Source organism: Necator americanus, chromosome II (genome assembly GCF_031761385.1).
Source record: "Necator americanus strain Aroian chromosome II, whole genome shotgun sequence".
Classification (NCBI taxonomy): domain Eukaryota; kingdom Metazoa; phylum Nematoda; class Chromadorea; order Rhabditida; family Ancylostomatidae; genus Necator; species Necator americanus.
In genome coordinates this window covers 2,896,872-2,916,105 of record NC_087372.1, presented here as the reverse complement: position 1 = coordinate 2,916,105, position 19,234 = coordinate 2,896,872, and the positions used below count along the sequence as shown (strand labels likewise).

General features: G+C 38.6%; 1 protein-coding gene across 3 annotated transcripts; it reads left to right on the top strand.

Moving 5' to 3' along the window:
- Nucleotides 1–3,221: 3,221 nt before the first annotated feature.
- RB195_016710 (uncharacterized protein) lies at nucleotides 3,222–16,603 on the top strand (the record flags this gene model as incomplete). 3 transcript variants are annotated; one of them, XM_064183369.1, is made up of 24 exons in its annotated part: nucleotides 3,312–3,365; nucleotides 4,122–4,292; nucleotides 4,392–4,434; nucleotides 6,418–6,507; nucleotides 6,563–6,676; nucleotides 6,742–6,896; nucleotides 7,460–7,588; nucleotides 7,646–7,764; nucleotides 7,885–7,997; nucleotides 8,143–8,286; nucleotides 8,733–8,811; nucleotides 8,942–9,055; nucleotides 11,544–11,688; nucleotides 12,185–12,355; nucleotides 12,461–12,503; nucleotides 14,103–14,192; nucleotides 14,245–14,358; nucleotides 14,425–14,579; nucleotides 14,909–15,037; nucleotides 15,095–15,213; nucleotides 15,325–15,437; nucleotides 15,581–15,724; nucleotides 16,088–16,166; nucleotides 16,327–16,603. In XM_064183369.1, 24 exons carry the CDS (start codon nucleotides 3,312–3,314, stop codon nucleotides 16,601–16,603), a joined length of 2,904 nt encoding a protein of 967 aa, XP_064039248.1. The 3 variants fall into 3 exon arrangements, with proteins under 3 accessions (XP_064039250.1, XP_064039248.1, XP_064039249.1); XM_064183368.1 differs by lacking the exons at nucleotides 11,544–11,688; nucleotides 12,185–12,355; nucleotides 12,461–12,503; ... (7 more) ...; nucleotides 16,088–16,166; nucleotides 16,327–16,603 and having other exon boundaries at nucleotides 3,222–3,365; nucleotides 8,942–9,218; XM_064183367.1 differs by lacking the exons at nucleotides 3,312–3,365; nucleotides 4,122–4,292; nucleotides 4,392–4,434; ... (7 more) ...; nucleotides 8,733–8,811; nucleotides 8,942–9,055 and having other exon boundaries at nucleotides 11,545–11,688.
- Between the last annotated feature and the right edge of the window lie 2,631 nt (nucleotides 16,604–19,234).

Here is a 19,234-nt window from a genome sequence, read left to right as displayed (position 1 = left end):
CCAATTAATAAACTAACTGATATGGTTTTTCCAGTGACCTGAAAAGCTCTTTATCGTATTTGCTCGATACCAGGTCTCCTCAGAATCTCAGCGTTCTTTTATACTCGTTCTTCAAAAAAAAAAAGCTTTGAAATAATTGGAACGTTCTTGTGTCTTGATTTCTCTGGCATACTTTTCACTACCCTGAACGATTATCGAAACACTGGCCCACGGCGTTGTGATGGAATAAACGAAGGATTCTTCCAATCAATTAATTATTATAATTTATTATTTATTATTACAATTTATAATTTTTTTATTCATTGTTATTATTTATTTAGGCCTCAGAAGACGGTGAGAAAGCCAAAACATCGTGCAAATGAAGGATCCATCTAAAAACCTCATAGGCATACTATTAGAAAGTAAAGCGGTGAAGTCCTTCCCCATAAGCATTGTTCACGAGTAGAGTCATCATATATTTTCTCATGATCCTTTAATATTGAATTTTTTGATCTACATGAATCTATATAGCGTACGCAAGGTCTAAAAGAATGCACCTGAGATTGCTTACATAATTCAAATATTTCGTACATTTATTATTGTTTGTGATAATTTCTGCTCTCAACCTCACCACTTTTCCTTTTTCTTTCTTTTTTTTTTGTGGTTTTAGAGATTAGTGTTCACGAAAAGTGCACATGACAGTATAAACTTGTTTACGTAGATGAAATAACCGTACGAATTGAGTACTTCTTTTTTTTTCACTTTTTTTCTCCCGTAATTGAGAGATTGCCGTTGTTTCCTTGTAACTTTTATAGAACCAGTCCTCATTGACATTTGTTATCATTCTTGTGAGAAAATCGTCTTTTGTCATTTTAATCACAATCGATTGGGTTAAAGAGCCCCGTTTCTGTTTACTTTCGCTGAGCAAGAGCTCAATTTTTTTTTTGAAAAAAAGAATATTTGCATAGATTACTGTGAAACAGATACATTAGTAGTACAGCTCTAATCTAATGGTATTCACAGTAGTTTAGTCGAAATTTTCTAAGCTTCCTAAGTTTTCCTTTTCTTTTTTTTAGTTTTCCTACTTTTTTCTTCCATTTGCTGAGTTCCAGAAAATCACATCAAAACTACGTTAACTTCAAAAAACACGTTTGCAAGTTCTCCATTTCTTTACAACATACTTCGATCATTACGACATGAATAAATAATAATAGACGAGTATTCGTATTTGGTTGACAAATTCACATTTTCTTTCTCTTTTCCAGATCCATCTTCTCTAGAATTTATAATTTATAAAAAAAAAACTTTTTGGAGTGTAGTAGTTTCTCTTTTGTTTCGTCGTTTCTTTTTTTTTATAAATTAATTCGAGTGCCTATTTAGATGATCACAGGAAAAGAGTTTGAAAGAAGTAACGTTTTTTTTAAGAAGGTGAAGTTTAATCCTTCAAAGAAAAACTAAATTTGTGGCTAAAAGAAGCGCAAAGGATGCGCAGGTACCATCGAACTGATCCTTGCACTACGCAGGGTTTCCGCTTGTGTGTTCCCGTAGACTCTGCACCCCATTAAAACAAACAACGCAGCCAGTAAACTGGTTTTTTTTTGCATTAGTTCTCTTGTGCGTTCCGTTCTCTCTGCGAACCGAGTAGACTCTCTAGAACCGCAAGTTTATTCGACATAGTAACTCGGAATTTTTGCGGTTCCTCCAACGAAAATTCTTCTTTGGTTTTTTGTTTTCTTTTTTCTTCTTTCTCAACATCAATTACCACATTGTGACAGTTCAACACTTTTGAGAACAAATTGTTGCTGTACTGTTTGTTTACTTCAATGCTATTTTTCCTAAAGCCATAAATTTGGCTTTTCTATAGATTACGCTTATTTCTTATTACTTACTGTTGTTGTTTGTTGTTGCTTGTTGTTGTTTGTTGTTGCTTGTTGTTGTTTGTTATTAACCTGTTTATTACACTGAAAAGTCAACAGTCAAGTCACTGTTCGAAAAAAATTGTGGTATGGCCATCTCTTAATACCATTGCTTAGAGAATACAGTTTTACTTACTTTAAACATTGCCAATTTCTAACAAATAAAATGAATAATGTAAATAATTAATAACTAACAATAGTTAATAAATAAATAATAACTGTAAATAATAACTGTCTTAAAATTGCTGAATTTCACATGTCCGGTGCGAAGTGCGGTGTTTTTCCTAGCTGACCGCCATTGATTTTGTAACGACTGATAACAGCGATCACTTTTCGGTCGCCGCAAATTTTTTGGCCTCATTTCTCCCGCCGGTGGTTCAAAAGGTGCAAGGAGAGTAGCGTCGAGTGGCGATATTTGCAGGAAGTAGTTTTTCTCATGCGATTTCTCAATGTTTACGAACAGTCCCTGAGTAACTTCTGAGATGAAATTTCTGTGAATGTTACACTTTTAAGAAAGGAAACCTTTGCCAAATTGAATTGAAATGATTTGAAACGAACAATTTGACAGTAATATCAATGTGAATTAACATAGACAGTAATGTTTGATGCTGTTTACTGTTGATAAGGAACTCTTTTTGTTTTTCCCGCAAACCTTCAAAATTCTGAGAACGAATTAAGAACTCGATATTGTCCGGTGTCGTCATTTTCGTTCCAGCCATTTTCAGATTTTTTCCATCGCTTCATTTCAGGATGCTCTTGGAATTTCTATTAATACTCTCTAATAATCTCTGCGGATCGTACAAGATTCTTGTATTTAATCCAAAAATGATAATTATTGTTAAAAGAGGCGTAAATGATGCACAAGTACGTAGGATTTGTAGTTTGTACTTATGTTGTGTTCGCCATAGTGTCACAGAAGAATCTCCACCCCATTTTCAAACAACACCGCCGAATACGAGCTGGTTTTCTCGAATTTTTCTATCAAAGCAATGAATCACTTCTTTCCATGTAGACGCACTTCAACTACAAATTCCTCTGACTTCTTTCCCCCCCCCCCCCTTATCGGAATTAATTTCCGCGATCTTTTATTTAAATTTATAGCAAAATAATTGAGCAAAACAATAGATTACAGTTTGTGTTCATAGTAATTCGAACCGATTGACTTGAAAGTCAAACAGACAGTAATTTTTTGGTGCTTACTTACTAAGGAATCCTTTTCTCTTCCAGAAACATTTCAAATACCGAGAATGAATTAATTGCTCGACATTCCCCTTCGTCTTTTTCATTCCAGCCATTTTCAGATTTTTTCTATCGCTTCATTTCAGGATGCTCCTGAAATTTCTACTAATACTCTCTATTAATGTCTGCGGATCGTATAAGATTCTTGTATTCAATCCAAAAATGGGTTACAGTCACATGAACTTCTTAGGGAAAGTCGCCGATGCGCTTGTAGATGCTGGTCATGAAGTTGTAAGTGTCATTCTATTGATTGATAGTTCCACTAACTCGTCCACGAATATAACGGAAAAAAAAGTTTAAGACCTCACCCTAATAACTGCTCAGAACTCATTCTACATTTATGAATTCACTCCTTTACTTTATTTACTAATCAGATAGAAAATAGTTTGCCTAGAGATTAAACGCATATTAATCAACTTGAAAATGTTCTACTTATTTCTTACGTATTTTACTTAAGATTTCCCAAAAATTAAGACATAACCAGGTACCTACCACGGGACCGTTTTTCATTTGATTTGAATTTTGTGAGAACTGAATGTAGAAATAGTAAAAAAAAAGCCTAGGCCATATTTCAAGTTCTCGATGCGAAAAAAAAACTGCAGTAGACCATTTTCTCTGTAGAAAATCGGAAGGAACTCCACAGTATTGGTGAAAACAATTGTTTCACCTGATTCCCAAAAAAGCAACTACATAGTTAATATTATTTTTGAACGGGATCAAGCTTGTAATCCCGTTTTGTGCAATAAATTCGGATAATATGTAGAAAAGAAGTGCTAAGGAGATGTATTAAATGTAGTGTAATAAGTAGATTACTTACAAGTGCTAAATGTTTTTAAAGTTATATCTAAAAAACTTACTTTTACCTCAATGAATGTGTAGTTACGGAAACTGATAAAAATAAGAGGATTCTAGTACAAACCGTAATTAAAAATTCTAGTATTTTAAGCTCTTCTTGGGGAAAAAACCCTAAGTTTAGATCATTCTTAGGTCACAGTGCAACCGGTGATCGCACCGCTTGTCAATAACGGTACGCGGAAGTCTCGACTTATTCAAATCGATGTTGATGAGGAACTGAAAAAAGAAATGGAGACGACTGTTAATAGTGACCAAACTCCCCTATGGACAGCAAGTGCGACTAATCCCATTGGTGTAGTTGGAGTAAGGAACCGTTTCCAATCTTTCTGTGAATTTTCCTTTACATACGTAAATAGCAGTTACAGTGCAGTTACACTCTTTCTAACCTTAACAATTTTTCAGTTCCTTCCACTTCTCAAGAAATTAACAACTGTTTCCCTAGAAAGTGAGTAGTTATTATCTCTTTACCGAGTGTTATAAAAATGGTGGAGGAATTCGGTTAATAAGAATATAAAATCTGTACTTACGATGTATGTGGGATTCTTTAATGAAGTTTGACCACTAACCAGTTGTTTGCAGTAATGGAATTTTTTATTGCATATGACGTGCTACAGCTATTCCATCCCTTAACCAGTAGTTTATCTTGAAAAATGTGTATCACATTCCGTTACAATCAGAGAGAGAGAGAGAGAGAGAGAGAGAGAGAGAGGGGAGAGAGAGAGAGAGAGAGAGGGAGAGAGAGAGAGAGAGAGAGAGAGAGAGAGAGAGGGAGAGAGAGAGAGAGAGAGAGAGAGAGATTGAATTTTTTTCAAGAATAATCACCTTTATCATCTGTGCCTACGGATCTCCCTCATCAGAAGGAACACAGCCGGTTAGTCGCGAGGCTCGTCTTCAGGTGGCAGATAGGGAGCTGATCGCGGCCCAAAGGCGACCTTGCTCCGGCCCTGATACAAGTGATCACCTGTGCCCTCGTCGTTTGTTGATCAGTTCGAGCGGGCCGAGAAATTTTTCCTCTTGTGATTCTGACCCCGCTTAAAGGTTGCCCAATGGCTTCTCCTCTCGCGAGGGACTCGAGAAACATCATATCCTTCTTTGGAGTCCTTCGAAGAAAGACATGATTGTCGGAGGTCTTCCTACAGTGCGTTTAATATCGTGTGGTGTTCAGTTGCTCCTAGCTTTGGTCCAACAATTGTCGTTAGAACGCATCACGTGTCCGGCCCACCTAATTTTACTTTCCTTGGCATTTCTGGCAATGCCTCTGATCCTCGATCGATGACGTGGGAGTGGATTTCGAATTTATTCTTTCACTTGCGTAAAAAGGTTACCCCCAGAATCACCCTTTCAATTCTGCGTTCTATGACGCTGATCGCATTTTTCTCTTGCTTCCGAAACGCCCACGTTTCTGAAGCCTATCTCAAAGCAGGAAAACGGGAATGTTGAATAAGTGAGCACAGAGCCGGATGTTCTTAGTTCTTTCACTACATCCTCGATGCTCTTATATACTCTACAAACCGCTCGTTTCCTCCTCCCAGATCAGAGGTCAGGTCGTTGATCATATTAATTTTCCGACCACATAACTGGAGCATTCGGATATACTCGTTCCACTAAGCGAGAATGGGGCTTCAGAAATTCATCAGTTTCTCATCAACATCCTCTGGTCCAGGTTCAGCTAAAGACCGCTCTTTTTAAACTTTCCATCAAATTCCCGCAGCATCCATTCCGCTTGACTAATGCTTGATTTCATTAGAACGGCGTCATCAGCGAAAGAAAGATGCTGCAAATGTCGGCATTCGAAAAAGGGTTCGGATGTAAAGTTCCCCAGGCGTTCTTCTCTGCCCAATTTTCAAAAAACTTTTCAAAAAACAAAAGAAAACTTCAACTTCTTCTTCGTACCTTGATGTTGGACCGTAAGTGACGAAAATAGTCAGTGTTGGTATGCTCACTAAAGGTGGGAATGATCCACATCTCATCTGGGAACGTCTGATTCGAGTCGTCAGTTGTTCGAAAGAGTCGATGCCCATTGCCATATTCATGTTGACGAGGACACTGACTCCACCATCTTCTCTGCTGTCACATGTTCCTAGGAGTAGCCAGTAACACATGCAGCATTTGGTGGGTGGCGTTGTCATGTAGCATGACGACTAACCGGCTGTAATCTCTCTAATGAGGGAGGTCCATGGTTTCAGAATGATAGCCCACTAACCAAAATCCATAGATAAGTTGCGATCTCATGGAGTACTAATCAGTGCTGGGGAATGAATACCAAAGTAAGACCTGTACTACCGAGCAAACAACTAGAATTATTGTTGATCTAGCTTTTAGAACTTAACCTTGATATTTTATGCGTCTCAGATGGATTCCTACTCTGTCTTCTTGTGTGCTGTACTCTTGTAGTAAACCGCGCAATTTCGCAACCAGATTCTTATAGGTGTCCTGGAGCACAAAGAGCTTTTGAAGCAGCTGAAAGCAGAGAAGTTTGATGTTGGTATTGCTGAACTCTTCGATTTCACAGGCATGGGTAAGCTAACGACCAATTTTCAAATTCGCTTCCAAAAAATTGTTAGTTATTTCAGTGGTTTTCGAAGCGATAGGACTGAAAAACATTATTGGAGCACATTCTTCGGCCTGTATGCTGGAGGGTACCGCTTATGCTATTGGTCAGCCTGTGATTCCCAGTTTTATGCCAGGTGGTCAAATTGAAATTCTTTCATTTCCTCTAACTAACTTACCCAGTTAGACTGCGTCTTTACAGCTTCTCTTGGAGTAACCGACGATTCATCGTCGCTCGCAACGCGTGCGACAAATGTGCTGTTCACGTTTTTGTCGTGGTACTTCCAAACCAGTATAGCAGCTTCGGCTGACAGTGTTATGCACGAGAAACTTGGTAGTTCTGCTACTCCAATATGGGTAGGTTAAGCAATCTTTTTTTTTTGTTGAAAAAGACCTCATAGGAGATCTTACTTGCACATCAGTGGATAATAAAGGAGAGAGGGAGTAAAAAGTGTTTATAAAGTAGTGAATGGGCGCCAAACAGACACGTCACTAGGTCGCTTGTTTACGCTTGACCCCGAGTATAAACGATTGGCTTTGGCTGTGTGATAGTCCACATAAAGAAGATGTTCTCATTGTGGTTATGGCTACAATAGGAACAACGATACAAATAAATATCGTAATCATTGCTAGGGAACTTCAAACCAATGAATTGTTCAACCCGATAATTTTATAGTTTTTAAGGATTATGCCAAGTGGTTCAATAATTGACTTATTTTCTTCTGCGACAAAACCGCGTTTACCAATTTCATTGCAATCCTTAGGCTCGTCTGAATGTAGTGAAGTAAATCTGCGTAACTCGAGAGTGAAGAAGAAACTTTATCATCTGCGAGGATCATAGATTTGACCTATTCTCAGCAGTTCAGCCCTCTCACTACTACTAACGGTGAAATCAGATAATCTATAAGGTGATTTCACAGGATACCGTATCAAACATGTCGTGGATAATCACTAACGTGGAACCTCTTCTCGAGTATGCCAAGCCTACGTTGCACAAAGTGGTTGATCTTGGCGGAATCGGTGTCCAAAAACCGAAACCGCTTGATGAGGTGGGCAAATTTTTATCCTATAGTAGCCATATTCTTTCAAAATAGGGGGATTTTCAGGAATGGAACCGCATTCTTAATTTACGATCTCGAACAGTACTAATTTCTTTCGGAAGCGTTGCACCGAGTAAAACAATGCCTGCGGAGATGAAAAAAGCCATCGTTGATGTTGTTAAGTCGTAAGTTTTCCGTGTTCAGTAAAATCGAATACTAAATATTGTTGAACCGTTTTCTAATGATGTCTACAAGCTAAAACCAGAACCTCTTCTAAGTTCAGTTGATCTTCTCTTCACTTCCAGCTTCCCTGATGTTACATTTATTTGGAAATATGAAGAACCTGAGAAGAATTCATTTGCAGCTGATGTCGATAATCTTATTCTGTCGCCGTGGACTCCTCAGAGTGATTTGCTAGGTGAATTCCTGAATTTTCATTGCAAAATCTGCACTTGGCTGCGGCAAATGATCCCGCAATTAATTCTAATCGTTGTTCTTTGTAAAGCAGTAATCTCGTAGATCTTTGGACGCTTTCAAATTTCATTTTTTTTTCCAAATTTTAGCTGACGATCGTTTGGCGTTATTCGTTACCCATGGTGGTGCTGCAAGTATGTTGGAAAGCGCATCTCGAGGCAAACCGTTGATCGTCGTGCCAATTTTTGGCGATCAGACGAGGAATGCTAAGCTCATAATCAAGTTTGGCTTTGGTGAGTAAAAATATTTAGTACACTAAAGGAATTTGCGAAAACTTTGGGAGTACATAAAGCAATCAGAAATTCCGAAGTAACGTTCTTTTTCGATGTGAATACTTAAAGTAATAATTATATTTATTACCATTTTTATTATTTAATTAAACTGCTTAGTACGGTTTACAAATGGTTAGAATTTTAATCGTCATTCATTTTTAGTCTCGTAGATTCACATCTTATTTTTACTGAATAGTCAGTGAAAAATAAAGAAACTAAATCTGAGTTGAAAAAAATTAGTACAATAAAGAAATTTGCAGAACAGCTACAAATCTTGGGCGCATTCGTAATTTGGAGCTCACGTAACGGAGTTGACCCACACTATTTCACTTTTTTGCAGAAGTTAGAACTTCGTGAGGAAAATCTTGAGCCATTACTATGCTTTAAAACACACAGAAGGTTTTAAGGCATCATGCTGCAGAAGGCGGAACTTCTGGACAGCAAAGTGTTACGAGATGCCATTGAGAAGCTTCTTAATAATAAAAGGTCAGTCACTAATGCTATTATTAAGGATGAAGATATTTGTAACCAAAGTGCATATCTTTAAGGGATATTTAAAGACGGCTTTCATCTTGCAAGGTATTTAAGAACATTCTTTATTTTAATTGAATTATAGCTATCAAAAAGCTGCGCATCGAATTCGTGATCTACTGGCGAAACGACCATTCACTCCAGAGGATAAATTGGTGAAAACTGTGGAACTAGCGGCTGAGTTCGGCGATCTAGCAGAGTTAAAAGTTGCTGGACGCAATTTAGGACTTATTGTCTACTATAATATTGATCTCATGCTATTTTTTATTGTTTTCATTTTAATCGCTGTATGCTCTTTGTTCTACATCGTTCAGAGAATATGTAGGGTTGTAATATCAAGTGAGAAAATTAAAAAACAATAGTATAGATTTTTACATAGTCGGATTGAATGAAAATTTATGTTTCATTGATTTACTTCTCTCGGATAGCATCATTACCATTCGATAAGGGCCGTGTATACAAATCTAATCGTTAACTTCACGTGGTAGCGCTGCCTTCACTGTATGGAATTGAGAATCTAAGCACGTATAGAAGCCCATACTAGATTCCTTATTGTAAGTAACATATCCTTGAAATTTGACGATTTGGAGGATTTAATTCAAATCACCATACAGCTTCTCAGCTTAAAGGCATCACCCCACGAATCTGAGGTGATGCAGATTTCATGTGGAGTACTCTTATAAGGGATAGTAGATTATAAAGAGGGGGTGATTCCGTCCATTTCTTCCTAATTGCCGTAAAAAAACGGCCCGGAAGATACGGCTTCCGGCGCAGTATTTTCCAAAAGGAGTTCGATTGGAGCGCGCCAGCCTTGTACACGTGTCGCATCTTCCGGACCATTTTTTACGGCAATTAGGAAGAAATGGATGGAATCACCCCCTCTCCATAATCTACAATCCCGTATAAGAATACTCCACCTGAAATCCGTACCACCTCACATTCGTGGGGCCTTTAAGTAAGAAAACCCTTTCGTACTACGTTCATTACGTTTTTTGCACATTATGATTTCAGTCCTGATCGACACCATTTTGTCATCGCTCTTTGCTTTTTTAAGTTATGAAGATTAATTTTCATTTTAAAAAGTGCTCATGACAATTTAACCTTGTTTACGTAGATAATCGTGCGAATTAGTTCCTCTTCTTTAACCTTCATTTGCCGTAAATATAAGCTTGTGGTTTCTTCACAGATTTTCAGGAATTACTCAGCGACGTTGAATTGTCATCATTCCTTAAATGGAATGTACTTTCTTAGTCAAAAACAGTGTGTCATAAAAAATACAGAACGACCAACATCCGATCAACCCAGACGAAATCAGTAATAATCGATGGTAAAGTGGTGTTGTTTTTGTTTACACGCACAGCAAAAGCTCCACCTTCTAAACACCTGCTTCGATCACTGTAAAACATGTAGCACAGTTCTAATCTGATGTTAACCAGCGTTCTGAGTTCTCTTAGGGGAAATTTACGTCTTTCTGGAGAATCACGCCAAAATTAACCTCATAAAAATGCATAGCGAATGCAAAAATGCTAAAAAGCCTCCATTTCTTCACGGCATACTTCAATGATCGGGATACAAATGGATAGTTATAGACGAGTGTCCATGTTTCGATGATTGACTCATATTTTTTTTAGATCCATAATCCATTCTCTGTAGAATTTTTTATCGAAAAAATGTCTTGAAACTGTGGTAGTTCCACTTGGCTTTGTTGTTTCTTTTTTTGGATGGATTTTTTTTGGAGTTCAACTGGTTATTTGAGTGATCAACGAACAAATCTTCATTTTCAAGGCATTGAAATCTTTAAAAACTTCAACTCATCAAAACATTGAGTATGTAACTAAAAGAATCGTGGACACAAGCACACTGGATTTGTAATTTGTGTTCGTATTTGTGTCACTTTCGAGTCTCCTCCCCAACATCAGCAACACTTCGTTGAACTGGTTTCTTACATTATTTCTCTTGTAACAGTGCATACGTTCTTTCCGTGCACACCCGCTACAAACACAACTTCCTCCTACTCGATGACTCCAAATTTTTGCCGATTCTGCCACAAAAATCCTTCTTTTTTTCTTTTCTTCAGCTTTAACAATGCTCGACTAAGGGGAACAAATTCATGCTGTACACTTTACCTCCCCATTATTTTATATTTCCTATAGTTCATTCGTTTGAGATTGTTTTTCTGTAGAATACATGGAGCGATGAATTGCCATATTTCCTTAAAAAAAAGTTTGCGATATGCGGTCCTACAAATATTATTGTGCTCGATAAGGCCTTTTCTTATACATCTCCCTCAAAATTTGCCAATCTTGCAAAAACACTCCAAACAGCTGAAATTCACGTGAAAGAAACATTGATTTGATTCCCATTGATTTTGGAACGACTGATAAGTGATGACTTCTTCGGGTCGCATCAAAGTTCTGGTCTCATTTCTTCGGCCACTGGTTTAAAATGTGCAGTGCTACTACTATGAAGCGCTGACATTTCACGAAGTGAATTTTATCACTAAATTTACGTATATTTACACGAAAAATGTAAAATCTTTTAGATGAAAATTTTTATGGATGTCAGTTTTGAGGCAGCAAACTTGCACTGGGAGATTGTTTGAATCGATCGATTCGACAATAATATCAATGCGAATTAACATCGATAGTAATTTGACTTCTTCTCAGACTTCTATCGCTTCATTTCAGCATGCTCCCGAAACTTCTACTAATACTATCTATTAATGTCTGCGGATCCTACAAGATTGTTGTATTTAATCCAAAGACAGGTTACAGTCATATGAACTTCCTAGGGAAAGTCGCCGATGCACTCGTTGATGCCGGTCATGAAGTTGTAAGTGCCATCTTATTGTGTTATCTTATTGTGCGCAAAAAGAAAAACTTAGAAGCCACATCACTGCCATTTTTCTAATATAATAATCATTCATTATAGAAGTTAGGAGCACTAAGAAAAGGGAAAATACGGTTAACAGTTAGTAACATTTAAGCCAGTCTGAAAATATAGCCCTAGTTATTTTTGTCCTATGATTTGCCTAAAATTAAGTTTTAGAAAATTATATGGTCCATATGAAAGCGTTTTTTGCTTAGATTGTGAAGATTTTGGAAAATGTTCCATGACATATACATTAAAGCACTTTTGTAAAACCGTTTTGCACATTGGGGTTAGAAAATAAGTGGGAAAGAAGTGCTAACGGGAAATAAATGCAAAGTAATAAACAGATCACCTATCAGTGCTCAGTTTTCAAAATACATGCAGAAAACATACTTCTGCTTCTGCCTTCAAGAATTTTTGCTTCTCCTCAAAAATCCCGAGGTCAGATAATTCTTAGGTCACAGTGCAACCGCTGATCGCACCGCATGTCAGTAACGGCACAAAAAAGTCCCGACTCATTCAAGTTGAAATGGATGAGAAACTGATGAAAGACTTGGAAGCGCATCGTAATCAAGATAAGACCCCACTGTGGACAGCAAGTGCGACGAACCCCATTGGTGCCATCGGAGTGAGGAAACATCTTCGAATTTTTATTTTTAAATTTACTTTTACATACGTACAACACCTTGCACTCTTCCTAACCAATACAGTATGTTCCAGTTCCCTGTTTCAGTTCCTTCCACGTCTCAAGGAACTAACAACTGTTTCCCTATCAAGTAAGTGATTATTATCTTTATAGCAAGTGTTATAGAAATGACTGTTAGATGTGGTTTATGAATTTTTGATATACGTATTCATAACAAGCGCTAAGTCCACTGGCGAAGTTTGAGGGCTCGGCAGCAGAACAGAGTAACATCCGCACGAAGAGAAGGTTTTTCTCCATCAATAGTTCACGCCTTTCCTAGCGGGATCACTATATCTGGAGACCGTCAGGTAGTACAGCGCTCTTGTCCGCTTTCCCCATATTCTGGGTTATTACACTATGCTTTGCCACCCATGCGGATCAACTTCCAGTCGCTTTTAGGGTGCTTGCAGCTATAAACAGCTCTCTATGGCATGAAAATATATCGAATTAGCGCCTTTCTCGTGGCTCCTGTGCACTCGACTGCATACAGTACATCATATATAATTGGCATACATAATCATGATATAATTAATTAATTATTGGTTTTAGGTATGTATTATTATGTCATTAATCACATTATTATTGAATTACAATTATTAATTATAATTTAGCCCTTATTGCCGCTCTATATATAAACATGGGCGGGGTCTAACCAGTGTCCCACTACGGCCTTAGCAAGTGCAAATCTCCAGACGAAGAGGCAGAAATCAAACAGAAGAGCGTGTTTTCCACGCTATCGGACAATCTCATTAACACCAGTTACCTCCAGCTCACGGCAGCTTTTCCTCCTCGTTTTGATTGGTTGCACGACTCGAGAGTTGCGCTTCTTATCCCACTTGGATCACATCCGCTCTTCCTTAAAGGCATCATCCCACGAATCTGAGGTGGTACGGATTTCAGGTGAAGTATTCGTACACGGGATAGTAGATTATGGAGAGAGGGGGTGATTCCGACCATTTCTTCCTAATTGCCGTAAAAAACGGCCCGGAAGATGCGACGCGTGCACAAGGATGACGCGCTCTAGTCGAACTCCCTGTAGAAAAAGTGCGCCAGAACGCCCGAAGCCGTATCTTCCGGGCCGTTCTTTTACAGCAATTAGGAAGAAATGGACGGAATCACCCCCCTCTCCATAATCTACTACCCCGCATACGAATACACTACCTGAAACCCGTACCACCTCAGATTCGTGGAGTGATGCCTTTAACCGCTCCGCTCGGTGACCAAATGACGGAACGGGTTTTGAAGCATGCAACTGCGGGACTTACAGAGGCAAAAGTGGGCGGGGTGAAAAGCGCGCGCAATGGAGACCTTGCCGCGCTAGGCGACCCTTTGACCCCAGATGGAAAGTGTTTTACGTCGCGTCGAGTCCGTGGCTTACCGCATATATTCATTTCTTCTATCAAACTGTAATTTATTTTATAAAATGCCCTCTTCGTTCTGTTGCAAGCACAGATACAGTTTTCCAGGTCCAATAACCGAAGTCCACTGATCAATCGTTACTTCAGTCTTAGAGTTCTGAACCAGTACTAGAAAATAAACATCAAAACAGGATCTGAACTAACTAACAAACAAGTAGACATACTAATAAACTAATATTTGGAATATAACCTTGTTTTCACCAGATACATTCCTTTCCTCCTCTCCTGTGTGCTGGAGTAAGCCGCGCGATTTTCCAACCAGATTCTTATAGGTGTTCTGGAGCACAAAGAACTTTTGAAGCAGCTGAAATCGGAGAAGTTTGATGTTGGTATCACCGAACTCTTCGATTTTACTGGCATGGGTAAGCTAACTATCAAGTTTTGGTTTTTACCACAAATTGTTGGAGAATTCAGTGGTTTTCGAAGCGATTGGACTAAAAAACATTATTGGAGCTCACTCTACAGCTTGTCTTCAGGAAGGTACCGCCTATGCCATTGGTCAGCCTGTGATTCCCAGCTTCATGCCTGGTGATCAAATTAAATATCTTTCATTCCCTTTTAACTACCTTACCCAGTTAGACTGCGTCTTTACAGCTTCTCTTGGAGTAACCGATGATTCATCGTCGCTAACAACTCGTGCGACAAATGTGCTGTTCACGATTTTGTCGTGGTACTTCCAAACCAGTATAGCAGCTGCAGCCGAGAGTGTAATGCACGAGAAACTTGGTGGTTCTGCTACCCCAATATGGGTAGGTTGGGGATTTTTCTACTGAAAATATGGCTATCCTGGTAGGGACCTCTTTAGCACGATATCAAAACCTCCAGGTACTGCTAGAACCGCCCCTTTCCTTTTTTTTAATTTTCGAAGAAAAACCAATGTTTAAAGCCGTGCACTTTTTTACAGGCGGGTCTCAATAATCTCAATATACATTTACAGAATGAAATCTTCAGCGTAACTCTAGACTTGAGGAGGCACTTTAGGATTCCTGACAACACTGATTTCGACCTATTCGTAGCAATTCAGCGCTGCCACAGCTATTAGCTGTCAGTTCAGATAAGTTATTAAGTGATTTCACAGGATACCGTATCAAACATGTCGTGGATAATTACCAACGTGGAACCTCTTCTCGAGTATGCCAAGCCTACGTTGCACAAAGTGGTTGATCTTGGTGGAATCGGCGTTCAAAAGCCAAAACCACTTGACGAGGTGCGCTTATTTGTCACATCTGCTGGAAAAATTCTCTCCAAAAAAGGTGATTTTCAGAAATGGAACAACATTCTGAGCTTACGACCTCGAACAGTATTAATTTCTTTCGGAAGCGTGGTACCAAGCAAGACTATGCCTGTCGAGATGAAAAAATCCATTGTTGATGTTGTTAAGTCGTGAGTTCTTCATTTTCAATGTAGGGTCCCATTATAGGTGAACCATTTACTAGTGCTCACAAACTAAAACCAGAATCTCTTCCAATCTTCTGATGTTTTCATTCTTTTTAGCTTTCCCGGCGTGACATTTATTTGGAAATATGAAGAACCTGAGAACAATCCATTTGCCGCCGGTGTCGATAATCTTATTCTGTCGCCGTGGACTCCTCAGAGTGATTTGCTTGGTGAATTCGTGAATTTCCATTGCAAAATCTGCACTTGGCTGCGGCAAATGATCCCGCAATTAATTCTAATCGTTGTTCTTTGTAAAGCAGTAATCTCGTAGTTTTTTGGATGCTTTCAAATTTCTTTTTTTTTCAAATTTTAGCTGACGATCGTTTGGCGTTATTCGTCACTCATGGCGGTGCTGCAAGTATGCTGGAAAGCGCTTCTTGCGGCAAACCATTGGTTGTTGTGCCAATCTTTGCCGATCAGACCAGGAATGCTAAGCTCATTACCAAGTTTGGCTTTGGTGAGTAGAAATATTCGGTAGAGAAGAAGAATTTACGAAAACCTTATACATATGGGAGATATTAACATTTTCCGAGGTAAAGTTCACTTTCGATATTAATATTATTTAAAGTATTTTTAAAATGCTTGGAACGGTTAAAAACTGGTCAGAATTTTAATCGTGATTCATTTTCGGTTTTGGAAATCCATATCTTCTTTCTGCTGAATTTTCACTAAAAAAAAACAAAGCAACAAAATCTGAAACTCACGTAACGAAATCAACCAAAAATATTTCTTTTTCTTTGTAGAAGTAAAAATGTCGTGAGGGGACTTTCGAGCCATGTTTTTTCTTCTGCATAATTTGAAATAAACGGAAGATTTTAAGGCATCATGATACAAAAGGCGGATCTCTTGGACAGCAAAGCGCTACGAAATGCCACTGAGAAGCTTCTTAGTGATAAGAGGTCAGTCACGTATGTCATTAAGGATGGACAAAAAAATTTTTGAGCCAAAGTGGATATCTTCAACGGATATTTAAAGACGACCTGTATTTCACTAATCATTTTAGGACTCAAAATGATCTATTAACATTATTTTAGAATTTCTATTGTAATTGTATTGTAGTTACCAAAAAGCTGCTCACCGAATCCGTGATCTACTTGCGAAACGACCATTCACTCCAGAGGATAAATTGGTGAAAACGGTGGAATTAGCGGCTGAGTTCGGCGATCTAGCAGAATTAAAAGTTGCTGGACGCAATTTAGGACTTATTGTCTACTATAATATCGATCTCATTCTTTTGTTTATTGTTTTTCTTTTACTCGCCGTATGTTCTTTGTTCAACATCGCTCAGAGAATGTTTAGGGTTGTAATCTCAACTGAGAAACTTAAAAAGCAATAGTAAATTGTTTTCTGTTCATAGTCAGATTTAATGAATATGCAAAATTTATTCATTTACTCATTATATCTTCATATACATTAGCATTTGTTCAGCTTTGTTTATTGAGCATATGTGTCATCACTGGAAGCTAAGCCATGCTTCTTTTGCAATTAAGCTTGGAAACCACAACATTGCAAGGGTAGTGGTCAGGGGAATTTCCCGAAACTTCGAGATTTTTTACACCTCCGAGATATTCGAGAATTTGAGACATCATGATCACAGAGCTCCATAAGTCTGGACTAAACTGTGCGCGATAACGCTTCCGACGAATGGCTTCCAGGCGAAAGTCATTTTGGGGATGGTGGGAAGAAGAATACATCGCTGTGACCAACGAATTGGTCCCGTATCAACACCTCTGCGGGTTTTGATCTACCTACGGGGTCATATAGAAGGAGCATCGCTACTAGTTACTATTAGTGGCGCAGCTCTGGAAACCGGTGACTCGGTAACATGAAGGCTTTATGGCTATCAAGGTGAGTGCTATTGTGGTCTGCTTCTCCTTACGCTTTCAGTTCAGAGTAATCTGCTTGTTAAATCATATTTTGTGGAGTGACGAGGCACTTTGAGGGGGTTACACGTGTCTTTTTGGTTTCCCAGCCTCTGACGCCTCGGTAACGACACCGATATGCTAGCCAGAATAAAAATCGATAACAATCCTATTTCTCCTCAGGAAGTAGCGCACGATTCAACGCTACAACATAAAGATTCAAAGAAAGTGAATCCTGGGACTTGCTGGAAGTATGACTTAAAATTATATATTGTGCAATTTTTCGTAGTAAATCGCTTTCAGGTTCTGATTGAATCGGAAGAGGGTGCCTAGTGCGGTCATTGACTTATTTAGGTCATCGACTCTTGGAAGCAACAAAGTGGTTTTTTTTTTTCAGGAAAACTTGGAGACGTATGAATTCTATTTTAATTTGTCTAGATTGGATTGTAATACTTATATTCACGGTCCTTTACTACGACATCAAAGACTGTATCTAACTTACTTATTTCGATCTAGATGGAGATTGTAGATCAAAATAAATCGTTTGCGCAAAGGAGGTCTCCTATAGGTCTCTATTTCAGTCTCAGTGCATCAAATTTTTCCGCTCAACTCTTATTCCATGCTTCGTGGTAGGATACAACATCAGTTTTTTTTTTTCTACTACATCATTGAGTCAATTCTTTCAAGTTCAAGTAATTTGTTCAGATTGTTACTTCTTGCTTAAAACTTTTAAAATATTTACGAAACTAGAAATATTATGTAACGAAAAACGGTTAGCTCCAGTACAGTCCCCCAAACAATTTACTTCGATCGTTTACCTACGTACTTCAAGGCACCAATACCACGGGTCTGACGTGCTGAGGGAATTCGCGGGAAAAACTAGGGATGGGGTTGTAGGTTGCAGAATCTGGGGTGGTTCCGCTCACCTTTCCCTCGTCGTCCTAAAAAATAGCGTGAGAACCGCTTTAGTTCCTACGAGATACGTTAGAACGCTCCCCTGTGTTTACGTTCCGGTCCTCTCAGCAACCTATTTATGGGTTTCACTAGAATAGGCAGTCGAAGAGAACTCATTCGCCTTCGACCGCTGCGCAGATGGATGCGGCGCGTGCACAAGGGTGCCACATTGCAACTGAAATCGCATTGAAAAAAAAAACGGAGTCTCCCACGCCTTTTTTCAGGACCATTAGACAGAGGTGAGCGGAACCACCCCGTATCCTGGAATCTACAGCTCCATCTCTAGTTTTTCCCGCGCGTTTTCTCACCTCATCAGATTCGTTGCTACCTTCAAGCGATACTTCTATGGATACCCCCAGCAAGTGTTACGTTTTCACTACATCTATCTTAATTATTTCAAAATTTAGACTATGGATAATCAAGTCGCAGTTCCAGAAATTCCTTGAAACATCAAAGCTACAAAGGTTATGGTCTAATTTGGTTTCTATGAATTAAAAAAAGCGCTGACAACAACTTCAAGGAGTACTCGCTTTGAAATTTTAATACTCGTTTTTGGTAATTTGTCTAAAAGAACAAAGTCTTGAATGAGGCAACATTCATTCTTATAAGTGCTTTTTTCTTCACAAATCTCCAAGGTATTGATGGTCTGGACGTATTAGGTTGAGTTATAAATAACTCCCCCTGAATAATAAATAGGTACATAGTACCAGCGCCTGTTGTTATTGTTTACGTATACAATGGGTTAGCCAAACGAAGGATTTTTGTTATCGTTACGCAGGCACAACTTTGGGTAGTTTTTAGACAGGAGTCTAGTGTTGTGCACATTACGTTTAATTTTTTTCTTCACCCTTAAAATAAAGAGTCAAAAAGCACACTTAGCCCATGGGATGATTTGGGAATTTAAAAAAAGTGATAGTGCTGCAGCCACGGCTCAAAAAATATGCGGTGTGTATGGTGAAAGAGTGGTAACCGATGAGCGGTCTAGAATTTGGTTCGTCAAATTCCATTCTGGAGATGGGACCTTGAAAGACGAACCGAGTGGGTCGCAGCTGGAACTTCGATGACAATATTTTGGATGTAAATATTGGGACAAAATCCATGTCGAACAACGAGATAGGTTATAGAGAAGCTTAATATGTCATAATCAACTT